The sequence below is a fragment of the Epinephelus lanceolatus genome, chromosome 15, assembly GCF_041903045.1.
Source record: "Epinephelus lanceolatus isolate andai-2023 chromosome 15, ASM4190304v1, whole genome shotgun sequence".
NCBI classification, from domain to species: Eukaryota; Metazoa; Chordata; class Actinopteri; order Perciformes; family Serranidae; genus Epinephelus; species Epinephelus lanceolatus.
In genome coordinates, this window is record NC_135748.1 from 9878599 (window position 1) to 9899595 (window position 20997).

At 41.6% G+C, this 20997-nt stretch overlaps 1 protein-coding gene and 1 long non-coding RNA gene across 3 annotated transcripts; one reads left to right on the forward strand and one right to left on the reverse strand.

The window, feature by feature from the left end:
* Nucleotides 1-1511: 1511 nt before the first annotated feature.
* Nucleotides 1512-19311, reverse strand: LOC117266820 (alcohol dehydrogenase 1-like). 2 transcript variants are annotated; one of them, XM_033642192.2, is made up of 9 exons: nucleotides 19183-19311; nucleotides 16871-16972; nucleotides 5271-5412; nucleotides 5105-5192; nucleotides 4692-4911; nucleotides 4205-4465; nucleotides 3366-3498; nucleotides 2133-2268; nucleotides 1512-1802 (listed from the first exon to the last, which is right to left on the reverse strand). In XM_033642192.2, the coding sequence occupies exons 3-9, from the start codon at nucleotides 5359-5361 to the stop codon at nucleotides 1769-1771; spliced, it is 963 nt and encodes a 320-aa protein (XP_033498083.2). In that variant the 5' UTR covers nucleotides 5362-5412; nucleotides 16871-16972; nucleotides 19183-19311; the 3' UTR covers nucleotides 1512-1768. The 2 variants fall into 2 exon arrangements, with proteins under 2 accessions (XP_033498083.2, XP_078031033.1); XM_078174907.1 differs by lacking the exon at nucleotides 19183-19311 and adding an exon at nucleotides 18720-19134.
* On the forward strand, nucleotides 19245-20481 carry LOC144466932 (uncharacterized). The gene is made up of 2 exons (XR_013493326.1): nucleotides 19245-19379; nucleotides 20237-20481. It is a non-coding gene; the product is annotated as an uncharacterized LOC144466932 (long non-coding RNA).
* The last annotated feature ends 516 nt before the right edge of the window (nucleotides 20482-20997 follow it).

The following is a 20997-nucleotide window of genomic DNA, read 5'->3' on the forward strand; positions in this document are numbered from 1 at the left end:
TTTGTGCCTTGTGGATATTTTGTTTCATGAGGGAGCTGGCAGCATGAGCGGGAGCAACCAATACCACAGGGCTAGCCAAAGTAGCGTAGCTTGTTAGCCTAGCTTGTTAGCCTTAGCTAACCTAGCAGCTTCGAGCGAGGTGGGAGTGTTTAAGCAACCAGGTTTCATTTGGCCCACCTCTTTGCCCATTTTTGATTGGCCGGGAGTTGGGCGGAGTCAGGCACTGCCAAGATGGCGACGTCCAGAGCCGCCTACTTTGAGCTTCAAACCTGCTCCTCAGAAACCAGTGGGTTACGTCACGGTGACTACATCCATATTTTTATACAGCCTATGGTTTTGAATCAACTAAACTTCAATCAACTAAACTTTACAGAAACGTCTGCTCCACACGAGTATAAATTCTCACAACGGCGTAGGCCATGTGCGTAGGCTATGGTGTAGGGTCTGCTGCACAAGTATAAATCCCTTTACCTTTATTGTGAAAAATAACAATGAAAGGGGTCGATCTGTGATGCCATGCCTTTGTCAAGGTTGAAAGGAGAAACAAAAAAAATCCATTTTGTTCCAAAATTTTAAAAAAAAAAAGACGGTGCTTTTTTGCCAGGTAATATTCATGTTCTGTGTGAAAGTACTCATAAAAAAAAAACAGTTAAAAAAATACTGACATGTGAATTAAGCCCGTTCTTACTTACAACTGTCCAATTTTTGTGTCTGTCTAAGTGCTAGGGAAGGAATAAAGTTCTTACACTTTTGAGCAAACTAAATAGTGCATACAATTAAGAGTTGGATGGGATCATGTACCGGCCAAGTAATGCCTCATCTGACTTGTAATAGGTTCTTTTGACAAATATTGACAATGTGTAGTTCAGTTTTAAGTGAAGCATACTTTTCATTTGTGATCCCAGTTTTGAAATCTATGGCGGCCAAAAGCAGCACATGTCGTAGTAATTTTGTATCTTGTCAAACTGCATGACTGAAACAAGTAACACAGTAAATCTAGTGTGGTTGAACCTAAATGAAGATGCTGCTGAATCAGCTTATGTTTTCCAAAGATCATAATGATGAACAATTAAAATCAAATCATGGTCCCTCTCAGCTTCAACATAGAACAATCATGACCTGTAATTTCTTCACCATTAAACCTCACAGTGCCAAACAACAGCTGTTTATGTACCTATATGGCCTCATGTCATTTCATTTAGTGTGCCTGGTGTCTGCAATATTGGATCCTTTATTGTAAATTCTTCAATAAACAGGCAGAAGCTGCTCAGGGATAAATCCCGGAGCACATCCTAGCAGAATATTAACAATGCTGTCTGCCAAGTTAAACAAATGTTGATATGATTAGGGTGGTCTGAGTAAATCTGAGGGAAAACTATTTGACGGACACTTAAAACATAGTTTAACAGAGCATTCAGAGACATGCTGTAGATATGTGAATGCTGTGCCAATGACATACAACACCATAAAACCAGAACACAAACAAGGAGGCCACAAACCCCATCTGTTAACATCATTTATTTTGCTCTATAAACACCAGACATGTTTAGCTTTCCTTATGTGAACACTGCAGATAATTCTCACGATCTGCACGTACTCCACTGAATAGTATTCACTGTTCAAATCAGGCATGTATAATGTGCATAATTTAAGAGATTTCTTGACTATAGGTATTGCATTATTTGTGTGAATATTATGCTAAGATTTTGTATCACATAGTGAAAAATTACAGAGTTACTTTGTGGTCACTGAAAGCAACACAGTGGTCTTATTGTGGAGAAACAGTCAGGATGGTCCGGATGCTGTAAGAAAAAAAAGATATGAATATTAACTTCATGACTGATACTGTTAAGTCATGAATGGTAGAAAAGTATAGTTGTATAAACATACCATTTGAAAAGACCAAGGAGTGACGTTTCGGGCCACAGTTTCGGGCCACAGGTGCCCTTCCTCAGACTGAAGAAGGGCACCTGTGGCCCGAAACATCACTCCAGGTTGGTGGAATAAATGCACCTAAAGGGAGCTAAAGTGTGCGGACTTTTCTTGGTCTTTTCAGTTTTATTAATTTAGTCCAGCACCTTTTTAATTTTTTGGATGTGCACGACTACTCTGTTTGTTTTCAATAAACATACCATTTGCCATGTTTCATCAGTTCAATGGCATCATTGACCTGGTCCAAAGTCACGTGAGTGATGAACTCATCTACCATCACCTTCTTGTCCAGGTAGTCTTTAACCATCTGAGGCACAGCATCCCGACCCTTAAAGCCTAAATGGCAAAATAAAAACATAAAAGTCTAAATGATAAAATATAAACTTAAGCCTAGATAGGAATTGTGCAAATTTGCAGGAAAGCCCAATCAGTCTTTTTTCAGCATTGGCAGTATAAAACCAAAATCGGGTAGGGCAGCAAAATGCCGTCTACCTAATTTTGTTTATACAGAATGCGCCTTTTTCGGGGCAATGAGGGGCGTAACAAAACATTTAGCTCAGCGTGTGACGTAAACAGTGTTGTGGGAGGGAAGCCGTGGCTTGTCAGTCCTTTGGCGATTCTCTCATAAGTCGGCCCGTCCTTCACTGTCCCCGTCATCTGACGGTTAATGGCCTCTTCGTTTGCAAGGGCAAGGAGGGTGCGCAATTCCTTGTCTCCCCAGTTGCTCATCTTTACAGTGTCTGCTAGGTTTGCGTTTCCCTCTTGCTACTAGCTGCTCACTAATTCCTGCTATCAGCTGTTTCCTGTTTATCCACGGCCAGTGGGTCGCATGTGCAGCGTCATCAACAGCTCCTCCCACAAGTCATCAATCGATCAACTCACCAATCCGGCTCTGTGTGTCTATACCCTCGCAGCTTGCCAGCAATATGGCCCAACATTCGTAGAAAATCTGGCAGTGTAAAATGGGCTTTAGAGTCTTATCTAGTATACATTCGTTCACTTTCTGTAACCACTTATCCTGTTAGGGGTCGCGGGGGGCTGGAGCCGATCCCAGCTGACATTCGGCAAGAGATGGGGTACACCCTGGACAGATCGTCAGACTATCACAGACACAGACAACCATTGATACTTACATTCACACCTAAGGGCAATTTAGAGTCACCAATTACCCTAGCCTACATGTCTTTGGACTGTGGGAGGAAACCCGAGTACCCCAAGGAAAACCATGCTGACACAGGGAGAACTCTGCACAGAAGGGCTCCGCCACCACGGGGTGTGAACCTTGAACCCTCTTGCTGTGAGGCAACAATGCTAACCACTTTTCCACTGTGCCACCAATCTAGAATACAGCTACTTAGATAATGGCAGGACATAAGCCCAAAGCCATTCGGTTACTGGAGATTCATTAGTGTTGGTGGTCATATTTGTCTCACCTCCAAATGCAGAGCCCGTCCATGCGCGTCCAGCAATGAACTGAATGGGTCTTGCAGCAACATCTTGCATGTCTGTCCAGCCAACAATCACGCTGACACCCCAACCTTTCACACATGACTCTAAGGCACTGCGCTGGATGGAGAAAAAGCACAAAGTCAGTGGGCTTGTAACATGATGGGTGCTGGTCCAAATCTCTTGAGCAAGCTGCAACCTCCAGGGCTGAAAAATGAAGCCAACATGGAAGTGCCAAAAACTGCAGTACCTTGAATGGCCACTTGAGGCTGGCTCCAGAAGCAAGTCATCCCCCATAGACACCCATGCCCAACTTTACACCAGAAATAATGATGCTTACAGCCAGGTACAATTAACAGTTTTAGCTTCTAGCTAATTTCTCACCGATAACATTTAAGTAAGACTTAAAATTATTAAGGGCTTTGTGTGACAAGCTGTCAGCAAGACGCCACCTCAGTCTATGAGCCACATCTCTTGCTTGCTCCTCCATAGCACCACTCTCTCATCCAAATATAATATAATTTCTGGCTCCCGAAAAACCACAATGGCGATGGCCAAAATGTCAAACTCAAACTTCAAAATGGCAGTCCACACACCATTGGTTGACGTAATGGTATCTCCATCCATTATTTTATCTATCCATTTGTTCAGCTATGCTATTTTGTTGCCCTAGCTACAAAAATGTGGGCTTTGTAACTCAATTAACTACACTCAGCTCTTTTCCAATAACAATTGACTGATGAGAAAAGAGGTTACTGTTTAATAGTTAGGTAACACCTCTTAATTGTATATAATACTTGAACCACATGAAATCTAGTGTCCCTACCATAACTTCCACATTCCCAACACATTCCAGAGAGTAGTCCACTCCTCCATCAGTCATCTCAGATAGCACTTGGCTGATGGGTTTATTGTGATCCTTAGGGTTCACAAAGTCAGTCGCGCCGAACACCTTGGCTTTCTCAGACTTCTCTGGATTGATTTCAACAGCGATGATCCTCTTGGCTCCTGCAGCCTTGCAGCCCATGACTGCAGCCAAACCCACAGCTCCCAGGCCGAACACAGCACATGTTGAGCCTGGTTCCACCTAAAGTGTAACAGACTGTGGTCAACATTGCTCTTCAGGTGAGACTTGTTAAGGCTCCATAATAAATAATGGACAGGCTTAGTGTTCCATGATGGGTGTTTACTCTTTGAGAGGCTTTCCAGTTTGAGCAAGAATTTTAAAACAAAAGTCTTTTATGTCATAAAAATAGCCCCTTAACACAAATTTCTCATTTTGTTGTTTGAGTCTAAAATAATGACAAACACACCTTAGCAGTATTAATTGCTGCTCCATATCCTGTGCAGATCCCACAGCCGAGCAGACAGACTTTGTCCAGAGGGGCAGCGGGGTCGATCTTAGCCACAGCCATCTGGTTAACCACAGTGTACTCAGAGAAGGTACTGGTTCCACAAAACTGCAGCACCTTCTTCCCCTTACAGGTAAACCTGGACTCTGGGCCGGACATCACTTCGTAACGACCACTGGATCTGAACAAGAGTTTATTTTTTTTATGTCAAAACCTGAAACAAAATTTGAGTGCTGCTCTTGTCCTATTAGAGGGTTCACTGAATATTTGCAATAAGCTTATTTTGAAAAACACTGTTAGGGACACATAGAGTAAAAATGTTTCTGTCTGTGGAGTGCAATGGATAGACAGAGATGAGTGCTTGTTTTACTCACAATGCCACTTCACACATGTTGGTCTTTGGACTCTTACAGAAGCGACATTCTCTACACTGAGAGATGAACAGAGGGATAACCTTGTCTCCTGAAAGACAAAAACAATGTTGCTATGTGAGAGTCATGCAAGTATATATCTCACAATGCTGTACCATTCCAAACTGACCTGGCTGATATTCAGTCACTCCAGGCCCGACACTCTCTACGATGCCAGCTGCCTCGTGGCCGAGGACTGCTGGGAAGCCATCTTTATGCATATTCTCAAAAAGGTGGTAAAGGTCTGAATGGCAGACAGCATTCGTCACAATCTGCAGCAAAGACAGTAAAGAAACAATGTAAGCACAGAGACAAATTAAGGGGACAGGATGATGACTGTTCACTCTCAGTGGGTTCAGCAGCACTAGCAACACTTTTATATTATGTTGAAACTTTTATTCAGATTTATATCAAACACATCATTAAATGTGGGCAGCACAGTGGTGTGGTGGTTAGCACTGACGCCTCATAGCAAGAGGGTTCCTGGTTTGATCCCAGGTGGGGGTGCTCTTCTGTGCGGAGTTTGCATGTTCTCCCCGTGTCAGCGTGGGTTTTCTCCGGGTACTCTGGCTTCCTCCCACAGTCCAAAGACATGCAGATTGGGGACTAGGTTAACTGGTGACTCTAAATTGTCCGTAGGTGTGAATGGTTGTCTGTCTCTACGTGTCAGCCCTGCGACAGTCTGGCGACCTGTCCAGGGTGTACCCAGCCTCTCGCCCAATGTCAGCTGGGATAGGCTCCAGCCCCCCCACAACCCTCAAGAGGATAAGCCATAGACTGCGAAACCGGGGGGGCCCGGGGGGCCATGGCCCGGGTAACTTTTGTACTCTGACATAGAGGGCTGCATTGGGATTGGGTCCCGCCGGGTCCCACGGGTCCCCATTAAACAGTAGAAGAAGAAGAAAAAGAAGAAGAAGAAGATGTAGCCTAGCGACAAGATGTCAACACAGAAACTTGGTGCACATGCATGAGCGTTTCCACTCCATATTTATTCATAAATGGACGAATATGCCCTGAACCAGCTTTCATACCAATTTGCCGCTTGCCTGTCTGTCTGTCTGTCAGTCAGTAAGCTCCATCTGTCATGAGACAAACATGAAAGAAGACATGCAGTTTATTGTGTTTCACCGGCGACGAGCTGTCATTACGCGCGACTATTACGCACGTCTGCACGCTCTTTATAACTCACTGTGTGAACCTATGTTGCATAATAAAGATTTGTCCCCTCGTAATTTTTAACCGCGCCCTCAGTAACTTCATCCTGGCGCCGGGCTTGCCTTAACCTCAATCACTGCGTGATTATATAAAGGTAGAAAAATAAATAAATACAGAGGAGGAGAATAGAATATGAAACAGCCTTTATTTAATTAAAAACTTAATGAAAACAACGAACTAGGAGCGCTATTCCCGACCAGTGCGTCAAAAGACATGCAGACCAGGGAAACGAAACAAACAACCCCATGAATCTCTTTATTAATAGCCTATAAAATGACGTGTTTTCTCTTGCGGGACGGGAGAAGACACAAAATCAATGCATCTCTATTATTGTGCAGGCATAAATTCTCAGAGTTTTGCGGGAGGGGGCGGGAGTGGACATACACATCGCGGTTGCGGGTGTTAATGGTCAGAAATTCAGTGTTCTGGTTACTTTTCAGTAACTGCACAGCTGCGCTTGTTTTGTTGTTGTTGTGTGTGTGTGTGTGTGTGTGTGTGTGTGTGTGTGTGTGTTTGCGTGCGGCTCTGCACATCAGTCTGATATGAGTGCTGACTTGTGATGATAATGAATATGATGTTGATTTAGATTCAAGACAGCAAGATGAGTTTTGGTTGTGGTTGTGGACTGGATGTACTTTGTTGTTTGCTATAGTTTCATCTGTGTGTTTATGTGTAAATAGGCTTGGCCTGTTGTGTGTGAATGTTAGAGTGGGATCAGAGGGGTTAATCTGAGCAAGCATGTGTTTGTGTTCATGCGTGTACTGTAGATGTGACTGTGTGGCGTCGGAATAAAAAAGTGCTCCGCAACGTTATTTAATACATCAGTAATATTGACTGTTTCAATGCATATACCGGATCAGATGTGTTCCGCGGTCCATGGGATAAGCGGTTAGAAAATGAATGGATGGACATCTCTAAATGGACCTTATGAATTCCCCTTGCACAGTAGGTGGATCCCCGCTATATGATCAAGATCATGTGAGAACTGCAGGATCACAAGATCACACAAAAATCCATCTTGTCAGGCTTCAAGGACTGTGTTTGAGTCAGTGTCCTGTTAAACACTAGCTACTGGCAGGTGTCAACATGGTTTAGGTGTGTGTCATGCAGTGTTGGGAACATTACTTTAAAAAAGTAATTAGTTATAGTTACTCGTTACTTTCCCCAAAAAGTAACTGAGTTAGTAACTGGGTTACTGCACTATAAAAGTAACTAATTACCTGGAAAAGTAACTTTAGCGTTACTTTGTTATAAAATACTCAAATACGTCAAAACAAGCTTGGACACACCCCTCTTAATGGAACTGTATGTAATGAAACTCAACATTGAATATGTTAAATGAATGAAAATGACACTTAATAGAATACATCATTATTATAAAACATTGTACACTTATCTACACCAGTTAAAGAACCTCCATTAATTGCGCAATTTAAATGTGAATAGTCTCATTGACTGACCGTCACCTGTGTGTATGCGGAGAAGGAGAGGGGCGGAGGGAGCGGAGCTGTGAAAACATCCTGCAGTCCGAGTCATACCAGCATGTATTTAAATAACTTATTAGATGGATATATATAGAGAGAAAGGCGACGTTTAGAGAGCAAGCCCAAATAAGCCAAAGTCCAAAGTCGCGGCTACTAAGCGGACCTGGCAACTCTGCTTGTGTGCTTGTGAATACCTGCCCTACTCTGCCTCTGATTGGTTTATAATAAAATTTTATTCTCCCTAAGCCATCATCACTTATGCGATTGTCTCTCCCTCCCTTCCCCCTCATGTGCCCTCACCAAAGAAAAAAAAACACTTTAGAGCTCCGCTGAGAGGGAGCTTGCTTGGGTGAAAGCCGCTTCAATGAACTCAAGTAAAGCCGAGTATCGGCGCATTTCATTGTGAGTAAAGGTAACGGCGTTACAACGGGGGAGACAGTAACTTTTTGATTACTCATTACTGAAAAAAGTAGCGCCATTAGTCATGCTGTTTATTTATAATGGCGTTATTCCCATAGATCATAGATGACTCATTCCTGTGGCTACTGTGCGCCAAACATCTGACGTCAACTGGACCGCCAGATCAGGTCCATTTCGCGTCAGTCAGTCCAGGACCATATCTGTACATCTACATGACCTCCGTAATAGGTTGTGCATCTGAACATCGTACTACAACTTCATCTGAATGTTGATGTGACATTCAATATTTGAACGCTGTAGTCGATTTTTTTCTGCTCACCACATGAAATTTTAAAACAGCCTCTGTAATCAAACCTTAACAAGTGGACTCCCAATACATTTGTAATGTGTTTGTGTGTGTATGCGTGTGTGTGTGTAGGTGTGTGCATGTGCGTGCATGCGAGCGGTATTAGCACAGCAGCAACGGTTGCTACCTGCTGGGTGTTCTGCGCAAGCGTGAACCCGCCAAATTGAATTTACGTAGCCGTTATAGTTTATTTTTAGCTGCCTGCAGTTGGTCGGAGTCGCACTCGCAGACACAGACAGAGAGAGAGGTTGAATTGATCAGTAAGTAGCTATATTTAGCACATTGCCTTTTATTTCATGTTAGCAATACAAATCTTTTTAACATCTACTTTTCCTGTTTACTTTTACTGTGTTCATGATTGTCGTCTGAGAATATCTCCAGCTTTGCTTTTAGTCAGGGCCAATTTCAATGACCGTTATTTGCTAACGTTATTGCACGGCTACAATTCACTATTTTAATTATTAAACAGTTTTTTTCGGTCCGGTTACTACCGTTTACGTCTAGGTCCGGACCAAATTAAATTATGGTTTGTTTTTTTTTTTTGGTCATGAACCAGCATTAACGTAACATTATGCTTCTGCCCATCCATGCAGTTCTACTTCGACGCTAACGTTAGCTAGCTAGCTAGCTAACTAGCTAACGTTAGCGTCGAAGTTACTATCAGACAGTTTGCATTATTTGTGCCATTTTCAGCCTGATCTCACAGAAATACGTGAAATGACCACGACCTCATAACACTGCATTCGGTGGCAGCATGTTTCTAGATGCAGTGTAATAACTAGTTCGGCTTTACTAGATATATTCAGTAGATCTATCTTTTTACGACCCTATTTTACAACAAGCTGCAAACAAACCTACTGTCCCAAAAATGCTGTTTCTAGCGTATTAGCTAAAATATTGAAAATTAGTCGACATCTTTACTTTTTCTTAACATAGTTCATCTAGATGCAGTGTAATAACTAGTTCGGCTTCACTAGATATTAGATATATTCAGTAGGTCTATCTTTTTACGACCCTATTTTACAACAAGCCGCAAACAAACCTACTGTCCCAAAAACGCCGTTTCTAGCATATTAGCAAAAATATCGAAAATTAGCCGACATCTACTTTTTCTTAACATAGTTCATCTAGATGCAGTGTAATAACTAGTTCGGCTTTACTAGATATTAGATATATTCAGTAGGTCTATCTTTTTACGACCATATTTTACAACAAGCCGCAAACAAACCTACTGTCCCAAAAACACTGTTTCTAGCGTATTAGCTAAAATATCGAAAATTAGCCAACATCTTTACTTTTTATTAACATAGTTCATCTAGATGCAGTGTAATAACTAGTTCGGCTTTACTAGATATTAGATATACTGGGCAGATATATCTTTTACAACCCTATTTAGAACCGTACTTTGCAAATCAGAAGAATTACAACTATGTTGGGACTGCAGGGAATTGCAGTTTTTAAAAAATATAAGTGTTTTTCCTAGATTTGGAAGTTGTAAATACTGAATTGAGAGTACACTGTGGACTTTAAGGGGATGGTAACCACACTTGTGTAATCAGATTTTAAATATCTAATTTCTAAATGGGTGAAAACTAATTTTATCAATTTTATTAATTTTTATTTTATTATTTTTTGTCAGTATGGAGAAGCTGCTTTGACAGCAGCACCGCCTAGTGTTGAAATTAAGTATCATACAGTGAGATAACATATTTTGTCATCCAACTTTTTCAGGGGCTGTACTGAAAACATTTAATGAGGGGACTGAGGATGCTGTCCACAAACATGCTGGGGAATACCATAAGCATGCTCCATCCAGAAAAACATATTAAACATACACAAGATAACATTAAACAAACACAACACAACATTAAACACAGACAAAATAAGTTGAATTTGTGATTTGTGAGAGATTTGAATTTGTGAGAGACAACAATAAAGTGTATTTTGAATGAAATATGACAAGGGGGACATAAACAACGCATTAAATATACACATTACAATACACCCAAGATAATGGTATTTGTATGTTCTCACAATGGAAGACAACAATTGAAGTGTATTTCGAATGCTGTACTGAATATTTTCATTGGAAAACAAGGTTGTAAATGGACCATAATTTGGCCAATATTTTAAATATTTTTGCACATAAAAATTACGTTCAAATTTGGTCCATATAAGACGTCGAGAGGACATCCACACCAACCATTTTTGGACCATATTTTAACCTTGTACAGACGTCCTGTAGCCGTCAAAACTAAACGTCCAGAAGACGTCCAAAAAAGACGTTGTAAAAACTTTCATTCTGCACCCGATGGAAACGTAATTTCTACGTCGGACCATGACGTCTAAAAGACATTGTCAGAACGTCAGCTTGCCAAGATGGCGGCAACGTCTTGGGGAGGTCACTGCCGGCTGGCTAGTACTGTTGTGTATGGAGATAAGTCTTCAGGCGTGCTCACTCAAAAGTCTCAAAGTGTAATTGGGTGCCGGTCCAAAATATTACAGCAAAGCAGAAAAACCCAACAACACTCACTAATAAATATAATACTTTTTAATATAGTGGACTGCACAGCAGCAGTCAAATGGACACGTTTCAGCTCATAGCCGTCCTCAGCGTTAGGAAATGGCCACTTTAGAATGAAAATACAGACAGTACTTACTGACCCTCACGTCGACAAGAAGTCCAGTGTAGTTTTTTAATCCACAAAACACGTTCGGGGTATCGGAGGATAACATCTAGGAGTGCTGTGTTTACATGGCAACTTTTAGTGGAGACGGTGGAGTCGTGTCCACACCAATACCCAGCGAGTGGCCAGGTCACTCTTGGAAAAGAGGTTTTAAATCTCAATGAGTTTTTTACCTGGTTAAATAAAGGATATTGATTGAGTGCTGAAATGTCCCCACCAATAATTTGGTACACAAACGGTTAACCTCTAGTCACACCTCATTTACTGCTAAAATGCTTGAGACAGGATTCCCCATCCAATCCAAGCAAGTCTAGTTTAAAGCCCCACCCTTGAATGAAAAACTACGTTTTCATTGGCTGAGATGTCCTCCACTTTCCTGGGAGCTGGAGCTCCAGCACTGTGCAGCGCGCACTTTTCGTCAGAGGCAGGCAGAGCTGAGCTGCTACAGTAGTTAGCGTAAATTATCAATCTTCGCTCATTACATCAATATACTAAAGTTATTCATCAAAACAACTACTTATCCTATCTCTATATATTAGTATAATCGTATCAACACCTCAGATATACTCAGAATGTTTTAATTATGTTCGTCATTAATTAGCCGCCAGTTTAGCTAGTGCTAGCTAGTTTATCTGCTCGATGTAGCCTTCCAGCCATCAGTAGCCCACTTCATCCAACGTCAATAGGTGGATGTCATGGGATCCCTCTTTCCCTGCATAATCTAGCTAGCTAACTGCTATTGTCGTTATAAGTGCCGAGTTTGGACTCGGGCTACAAAGTTTCCTCCGTTTTGTTGTTCTGGAAATAGCCTAGGAAGCCTAGTAGCTAACTAGTATAGCCTGTGTGTATGTTTAATCCAGATGGCAGCCAAAAGAAGAAAGGTGCACATAAGGAGCTATTTCAGAAGAGTAAGTCGACTTTAAAGAAAATGTTTTCACAATTGCCAGAGTCAACAATTATCATAGGCTGATAATAATAGCCTACTTAACTAAGCTATTGCCTGGCTACACGTTTTTCCTCACTGTTAATATGCCATGTATCAACATGCAGGTGACAGAAGCAGTGCCAGGCACTAGTGCAGGCAGAGGAGAGGAAAGTGGAGAGGCAGGGACAGGGTCACGGGTGAGTTACAATGACTTGGTGATGTGTTAGTTAGGCTAGATATAGTACTTTATTGTGACAAATGTTAGGCTAATGATTTATTGTATAACAATGATTCGCCAATGTTGATATGTGTTTGAATTGAGAGCTTTGAATAGGCAAATGTCTCACTGCTCATATGACATGGATCCATGTGTATGTGACAGAAGCAGTGGTGCCAGGCACCAGCGCAGGCAGAGGAGAGGAAGGTGGAGAGGCAGGGACAGGGACACAGGTGAGCTAGAATAATAATGACTTGGTGATAGTAGTTAGTAGTTAGATTTAGTATTGTGACAAATGTTGATCTGATGATGTAACTGGTTGGTTCATCACCGTCTGTTTGAAATGGGAATTTTGAATAGGCACGTTTCACTGGTCACATGGCATGCATCAATGTGTTATTTTATCAGTCAACAGTCTCAGAAGCAGTCCTGCCAGGTATTGGCACAAACAGAGCAGGAGAGGAAGAGTCACAGGTGAGGCCCAGGTTTCTAAGTTACAAGTAAATGTAGATATTACTATACTAGTATATAAACAAGTGGTGACTAGCATCATCAGTGTGTAGATCTACATCTATGTAATTCTAAATACATCTATGTATTTCCATGTGTAGTTACAGTAGTTGATAGAGTGGCTGACACTGTTCACTGATGTCACTCTCACTAGCCATGTTTCCATCAGCCTGTTTAGATGCGCATCTAGAAGTATCGCATCGGAAAATTATGATGGAAACACCAAAATTCGAATTAAAATCCCCTGATTTGCACAAACTAAAATACACTCACTTTAGCCAGGTTTTGGTTGATTCGAAAAAATGTTGATTCACAAAAGGGGGGATGGAAACAGTTATGTTCGAATTAAGTCTGACGTAGCACACCTCTCTCTATGGTGATATCCACACTCCGGGTCAGGAAGGCGGTAATGCATTTACAAGCTGGTTGCCAACCGCCAGAAAACGTAGAAGAAGAAGAATGCAAAACTTGTTTTGTTTCCGGTTCATAGTTTTCACCAAAGTCCATACATTTAACGGAAACACACAGGATTCGTTTTTCTTTTAATGCGCATTTCCCAATGATTCCAATCACTTTTGGATGGAAACATAACTACTGCTACTCTCTGTTGCTGTCTTCTCTGTCTGGAGCAGTTTCCTTTGATAAACACAACAGTAAAGGCTACAATTAGCCACTCTATCAACTAACTACATGTGGAAATACATAGATGTATTTAGATAGAATTACATAGATCTACACACTGATGATGCTAGTCACCACTTGTTTATATACTAGTATAATAATATCTACATTTACTTGTAACTTATAAGCCTGGGCCTCACCTGTGACTCTTCCGCTCCTGCTCTGTTTGTGCCAATACCTGGCAGGACTGCTTCTAGTCTCTCTTAATATCCTCCATTAAAAAAAATAAACAGTTGATATATAGATAAACACAAACACAGCATAATTGGAATTTAAAGTTATTCTTGTTAACTTGTCAAGGCTATCTTTACTGTGACCGTTTGGATGTTGGAAACGGTTTAGCCAAAAACTCAGCACCACCCACTGACTGGAGCAGCTAAACAGCTAAACAGTACACTAAAATATGTTTCTGAAAACATTTGAGGCAAGAAATAGGCAATGAAGTTACAGAATCTTAATTTATATTTGATCAGTGCTGCCTAGTCTTATGTAGCCAGACTTATCTCCACAGTAATGTGTCAGTACTAGAGATAGGTCTGGGATCTCCATTTGGTGTTTCTCTAAACCAATCACAATTGTCCTGCGCAGTGCTAAGATGATGGTACCCTTGCCAAATAGTGCCGTGGGGTGGGGGGGGGGGCACAATGACAGGGCTAACTTATAACATCACACAGCTAGCGAGCCTTGTCACCATCAGTGTGAGTTTGTTAAGAACGTTTACTGGCTCAGTGTTTGGTGTTAGCCCTGCTGGTGTGTTAGCTCCTGCTAACCAAGCAAACTCATGGGAGGAGAGTGGCTCCAGAGGCTGCGGCAAAGGAAAATTTGCTGATGTGATGGGGAGTTGGGACAGTCTGGGATCAGTGCAAAAAGTATCGAATTCAGATATCCCTTGACTGGAGTAGTGTTGCTTTCGTCAACGAAAAGTATGGCTAAATATCGTCGTCAACGAACCTTTATCACGTGACGAAAACGAGACGAGACGCAACGTAGATGGTGGTCATGTGACGATAACTATAATTAAATATATAATGCAATATTGTTGACGAGACTAAATGTGGTTTACAAAATAAAACCTCTGCTAAAATGTCTCTTCATTTTCGTTGACCAAAACGAGACAAGATGAAATAACGTTATAATGTTTAGTCACGTTATTATTATTTTGCAGTATTTTTGTTTCCTATAGGCTGTGCGTCGCACTGCGCAGACGGACTACAGTTGTGACGATATATGTTATATATATAAGTATGTTATGTAGCTCCACGAAAAGAAAACAGTTCCCCCAGTCTGTTGCCAGGCAACGCGGAACACACACCAGGAACCCACAAGCTACTTTGTAATTACATTGATCTGCAACTGTGTAACTTCGTCCAGTTCGGCTGATGAAACGTTGGCATACCTGGATGTTGGCACAGCCGGATTCAGCTTCCACTCTCCCTCATCCTCATCAGTACCTCATCAGGTGATCATTGATAATTCCTGACCGTGTTCGCTTCATTTTTGCTCCTCTCCAGTTTGTCGAGGTCGGCTGATGTTACACAAACACACCTGGAGGTCTGCACAGAAGAGTCCTGGCTTTCCTTTTCCTCGTCCTCTCCTGACGACCACTCATAATTTAATTCAAATGTAATTTTGGGGAAAATATCCATCTTCTTTTATCCATTTATCCATCCATCTTCTCTTCGTATTTTCAGCGTGTAAGCTATAGCAAGGAGGCTGTTGTTGTTTTCCATAGTGAGAGGGATTTTGAAAATGGTAACTTGCAGATAGCAGAAAGAAAGGAGAATGCCAGAATACATAGCTGGCCAATGGCAGGTTTATACGCATAGACGACATCTGGTAAGTCAGACTGAGCGCTGCCTAGTCTGACAGTTTGACGACAGTTCATGAGCAGTAATTGACAGCTGCGTTAGAGACTCCTCAGCTCTGATTGGTTGTTTTCTGTGAGCTGTGGTAGATTCTTGCAAATGCCATTAAAAGCACAAGAAGTGGGAGCAGGAACTTGATTTTTTTTCTTTTTTGCAGACTATCTGTCTCCTTTGCTTCTGTGTGGATGTAGTGACAATTTCAGCAAATATAACCAATCGTCATTTTTATAGTTTTAACAACTGTATGTTTAATGTGCGTTACAGTCTTGAGTCTTCTATCTGAATGTCCTCTCTGTACTAGTGTTGTCATGGTACCAAAATTGGGACCCACAGTACGATACCAGTGAAAGTATCACGGTTCTGAGTAGTATCACGATACCACTGTAAAAATTGGGGCAGATGTGCCTTTTGTCATTTATATAAAGATAAATCACTTTTCTATAATACATCACTGATATTTTAAAGGAATAAATTACTTACTGACTTATTCATACTTCAAAAACAACATCAATAAGTGATTAACATAGCGGGAATCGAAATAAAATAAATAAATAAAATAAAAATCAACCAAAAATCAACCAGCCACCCTCCTCCTCTGACAAATAAAGAACAGTCCCTTAAGGGCGGTGAGGTTTGTGGACCATTACCTGCCACAAAGAGAGAAATGTGAACGGCTCGTTTCTCCTCTGACACGCCACATAACTGTGTGCGACCACGGCTCGGCTGTTCAGGTACTACTGGGCAGTCATGACACCAATAAAGAGGAAAATATTGGACCTGGAGCCGGACTTCACTGTAAGCCATTATCTTGCACCGCAGAGCACTATGGCCGGCAGGGTTCGCTTTTTGTTTCTGCTGCTGGTTGAAATTTGTACTCGCACAGCGTGCTCCTGAATGATTTCTTTTGCTTGCGCAAAACTATTTTTAGTTTAGGAGTACAATGCTCGCACCGTAGAGCTCTGTGGAAAACAAATCACTGTATCATATATAAACAAATCTAGCCTACAAGTAACAAGACATAAATAATAACTTTCTCTGCTTAAAGATACTCAGTAGTTCAGCTAATACCTGAAATGTCACTGGAAAACAAACCACTGCAGCAGCATGTTGAGTGTCAGGTGGCCAGCGCACGCCGTTATTGGACGGTGCATGGACACTCACCCTCTTGTGATTGGACTTTGAACTTATCCCACAGTAGTGGTACCATGAGGTGCCGTAGTACTACGGTACTCCAACATTATGGTATCATATGTACCGTGGTGTTTTAGTACCGCGGTCTACCGTTGGTACCAGTATACCGTGCAACACTACTCTGTACACCTCAAGCAGTAACACACTGTGTGTGTAAATGTATGTGTTGTGATAGTGGACACCTCTCACCTTGATGCGGATCTCGTTGTCCTAGGGCGGAGCTACCTCAACCTCTTCCATCACCAAAGGCTTGTTGGACTCCCAGGCCACTGCTGCCTTACACTTGATGACCTACAGGTGGTGACATCACATGAAATTACCCAACAAATACTACTGGATAACAGTGCCACGACAATTTGTAGAACTCTGAACACTTAATTCACTGCTCTGAGTGAAGCTAGAGACAGATAAAGCAACATATTGTCAGTGTTTCACATTTACTGGAAAAGCAACATGCTACATTAGCAATAAGACTATAATGTTGCAGTGTCTGTGCTGTAATTCAGTGCCAGCACTCATCTAGAGGCCCATTTCAATGTCAAATCAACTGACTGCCGCACAAAACAGTATCATATCAAGCAAACAAATGGGTGTCATATCCTCCATATTTTTTTTCATTTCATGTTAACAGCAAGTAGTTTCAGTGTCTGATACCACAGCTCCTCATAAAAACAAACATTAAAAAAGCAACAGTTTGGGGCATCGGTGGCTTAGTGGGTAAAGCAGGCTGACACCCCCCCCCACACTTCATGCTTACCTGTCCTGTCCATTAAAGGCAAAATGCCCCAAAAAATATCTTTGAAAATAAAAAAAACAACAGTTTTAAGTCCACACAAGTTTATTTGACTAACACAAGTTTCATTATGTAGGTGTAGAGTTTTATTATGAATATTATGAATAAAAGGTTAGCAAGTAAACCACTGAGTAAATCAGTTGTCTCTGATCTGATAAATCATGTGGTTTGTCTTGATCTCATTTATTTCCCATGGAAATATAAATTATTCCACTATTATTATTCCACTTCCAACCATTCACACTCACATACATCCCTACGGACACTTTAGAGTCAGAGTCAGTTAACCTGCATGTCTTTGGACTGTGGGAGGAAGCCGGAATACCTGGAGAAAACCCACGCTGACACAGGGAATGGCAATAGCAATTCAAACAAACATACCAAAAATTTAACAAAGCAATGATAGTTCTTATTAAGTGGCAATTAAATCTTGGAATTGCCTTAGCCTGGGTTGCTGCTGGCCGAGTGTAAATGCTTGGTAGTGCCCCATCATATCATTATTACATTATTATTATTATTATTATTATTATTATTATTATTATTACAGCGTAATTAACAGAACAAATTTAAAAACTACCATAGTCAGTATTTCTTGTATTAAAAAAACAACATCCATTTTGGGTTTACACGGTAAAGAACCAGTTTTAACCACCATGTGTGAATTACTTTTCCTTTGTTCTGTCTTTCTCTTGCAAACAATCATGCAATAGTCATCTACACTAAGGTCAACAACAATAGTTACACAAAACTGACTGTATAGTTTCAAACTGTGTGCCAAGTGATAACAGATAATGACATATTTCACAGGCAGGGAGGACAGAGAGACAGATAGAATGTAAGAGACATGATATGTTAAGGTAAAGCTATCCTATGGCTTAACTATTACTTACCAATTACAGGTTCTATTGCAGTGAAATTAAGATACTTACCATTGTTTAGGAGAAATACTTACTGTAACTGCATATCTATAACCAGATGCACATTAAAACACTGCACAGGAAAGCACTTAAACCCTCACGTCAGGTACATTGTTTTTTCAATTATTCACTCTCCAGTTAATTAACCAGCCTCATATACACAAATGTGAAGTGCACACATGAGCACAGAGGAATCTCAAAACCATCCTAATTTTTAGTGTGAGTGTATAAATACACAGGTGTGTCATGAGATAGACAATATTCATGCACACTGCACAAAAAACAAATACATCACATCATGAATGGCCACATGTTGGATAATACTTACTTTACCAGCTGTTGCCATTGTTGCTGCAAAGACAAGAGTAACCAAGCGAGACAGGAGTCAAGAGAGGACAGTAGCCGCAGGACAGGAGTGGGGAGGAGAGACCTTGGACTTATACCTTGAAACTCCATCTATCAGTTTTGCAAATATTACGGTTGGCTTCCGTGTTTAGCACATACTGCACAAGTAGAAATCTCTTACAGTACAGTTTATAACGTTACTTGGCTTATTTGAAAATATGTCACAGTTGGGACTATTAATAAGTCTGATGAGGTTGAGTTGTTTTGATTAAGTGAATGCTAACATCACAATTTGGATACAACGTTAGGCCTATGTGTTAAGCATATTTCTATGGAGCTGTAGCAGCATAGAGGTGTTTATCCTTTGTGATTTGCCACTGTATATAATGAGCGCCGCTGGTGGCCGCTGATGAGGTGGGCCAGTATAAAAGCAGCAGTCCACCCACCAGTTCTTCCTTTGCGCCTCCGTCACCTCTGTCACTTCCGGGTCAGCGGTCATTTGATCCGACAGGTATGAGTGCACGCTGCTTCACCTCGCTGGTAGTTTGTCTCTCAGTGTGCTTAAGGCATTGGTGTTGTTGTAGGGCGACTGCCTGTGTGCTGCTCCGGCCCCCCCCTGTATGCGCTGCTGCGTGTGTCTGTGGTAGGTGTCCTCTCTCTCTGCGGTATGGTTGATGCTGTCCGGTGGCTAATGCTAGTGTGGTCACAGGTAAATGCTGGTGGCTGCCAGGAGTCCTCTCTCCTCCCCTCCTCTCGTGAGTGTGTGTGTCCATCGCTGCTAAAAAGCTATGTATGTGTAGCATAACGTGCACCGCGTCATCATCAGTGTACTTAATATTGCTAATAGTATTTTTCTTGATTAGGAATTATTGTAACCAGCTTATTGGGGCGCTGCTGTTTTGTCTCACTGCGGCTGCTGCTGTCTCCCCTGCTTCTGCTGTTTTGTCTGTTTTGTCTGTGCTGTGGCTGCTGCTTTGCCTCCACCGCGTCTGCGGCACGTCTCTGCTGCGGCTTCGCTTTTATGGCACGGCGCCACGCGGCGGTCTTATAAACCGCTTTGTAGCTCTGCTTCAACAACATAGGCCCTTGGTGACTGTTTGAACGTCCGGTGCGGGCAGTTGCTCAGCTGCACGTCGGGGCACGGTTCTCTATTTATATGGAATGCATGTGTGAAAGCGTGGGTTTACACCATTATTTTTGGTTATTTGTATAGGTTTATTTGTATGTTTTGTTTGGGTTGAACTTGATTCGGTCTGTTTGTGTAACTCATTTGCTAATTGAATTAATTTGAAAGGTTCTTTATGTAATTAGGAAATTGTTTTGTTTTTCTGTTCTTTATTTTCCTTTTTGTTTGGGTTATATTCGTTTGAAACCGAATTGGGTAGTTATTCGTTGAGATATATTAAGTTTGTGCCCTGCCCCTTTAATTACAATTGTTAGATTTTGCTTTGTGTTTTTGTTGCAACCCCACTAATTTGTTTTATCTTCCCCTCTTTTCAGTGGCTGGAGGCCAGTGGTGGCGGTGTTGGTGATCTGGTGTTGGCACCCTTCTGTCTTGTCTGCTGTGTTCCTGGGAGTGGGTTACTTCACTGAGTGTGTGTCTGCCACCTGTGTCCGGTGATATAAGTTGATTTCTGTCCATCAACTAGGCCTCAGCCCTGATCAGTTTCCTTTTTCCCTCCCTGTGTGACATTTTAATTACGGCTTTTACCCAGTTTGTTTAATAAAGTGTTTTTTTTAATCAATTGGAACCACGTCTCACGCCTCTTGAGTAACGTACCTGTGTGCCTTTGTAGTGCAAAAATAATTCTCTGGGTGCAATTCCCAGGGTGGCGTTGTCGTCAACCTTAGCTTTACTATTCCTACTCCTCTCCTCCTTGCCACAGAGCTATAGTATAATTGATGTTCCAAATTCCACTTGAATAATGTTAGTGCTCAGGACTGCTTGATTAACCTTTCTAACTTAACCATTGTGCTGATAATTACACCATAAGCTGAGCTCCTCAGCCAAAGGGCCAACTAACTTAATGCTAGCTATAGCGTTGAGTACCAAAATTGGTATTTTTAAGGGCACTGACCCAAATTGTCAATAGTACCAAGTACCGATTCACCATAAAGCCTCCATGCCACCAAAATTCGGTACTTGCAAATGCATCTAGGTGAGAATGCCAGGCTTCGACAAGACGTGCAAGTGCCACAAAGAACCCCAAAGCCTGGATGCTAACCACAGAGCTGAGGATAGCGCCACTTAGACACTCTGT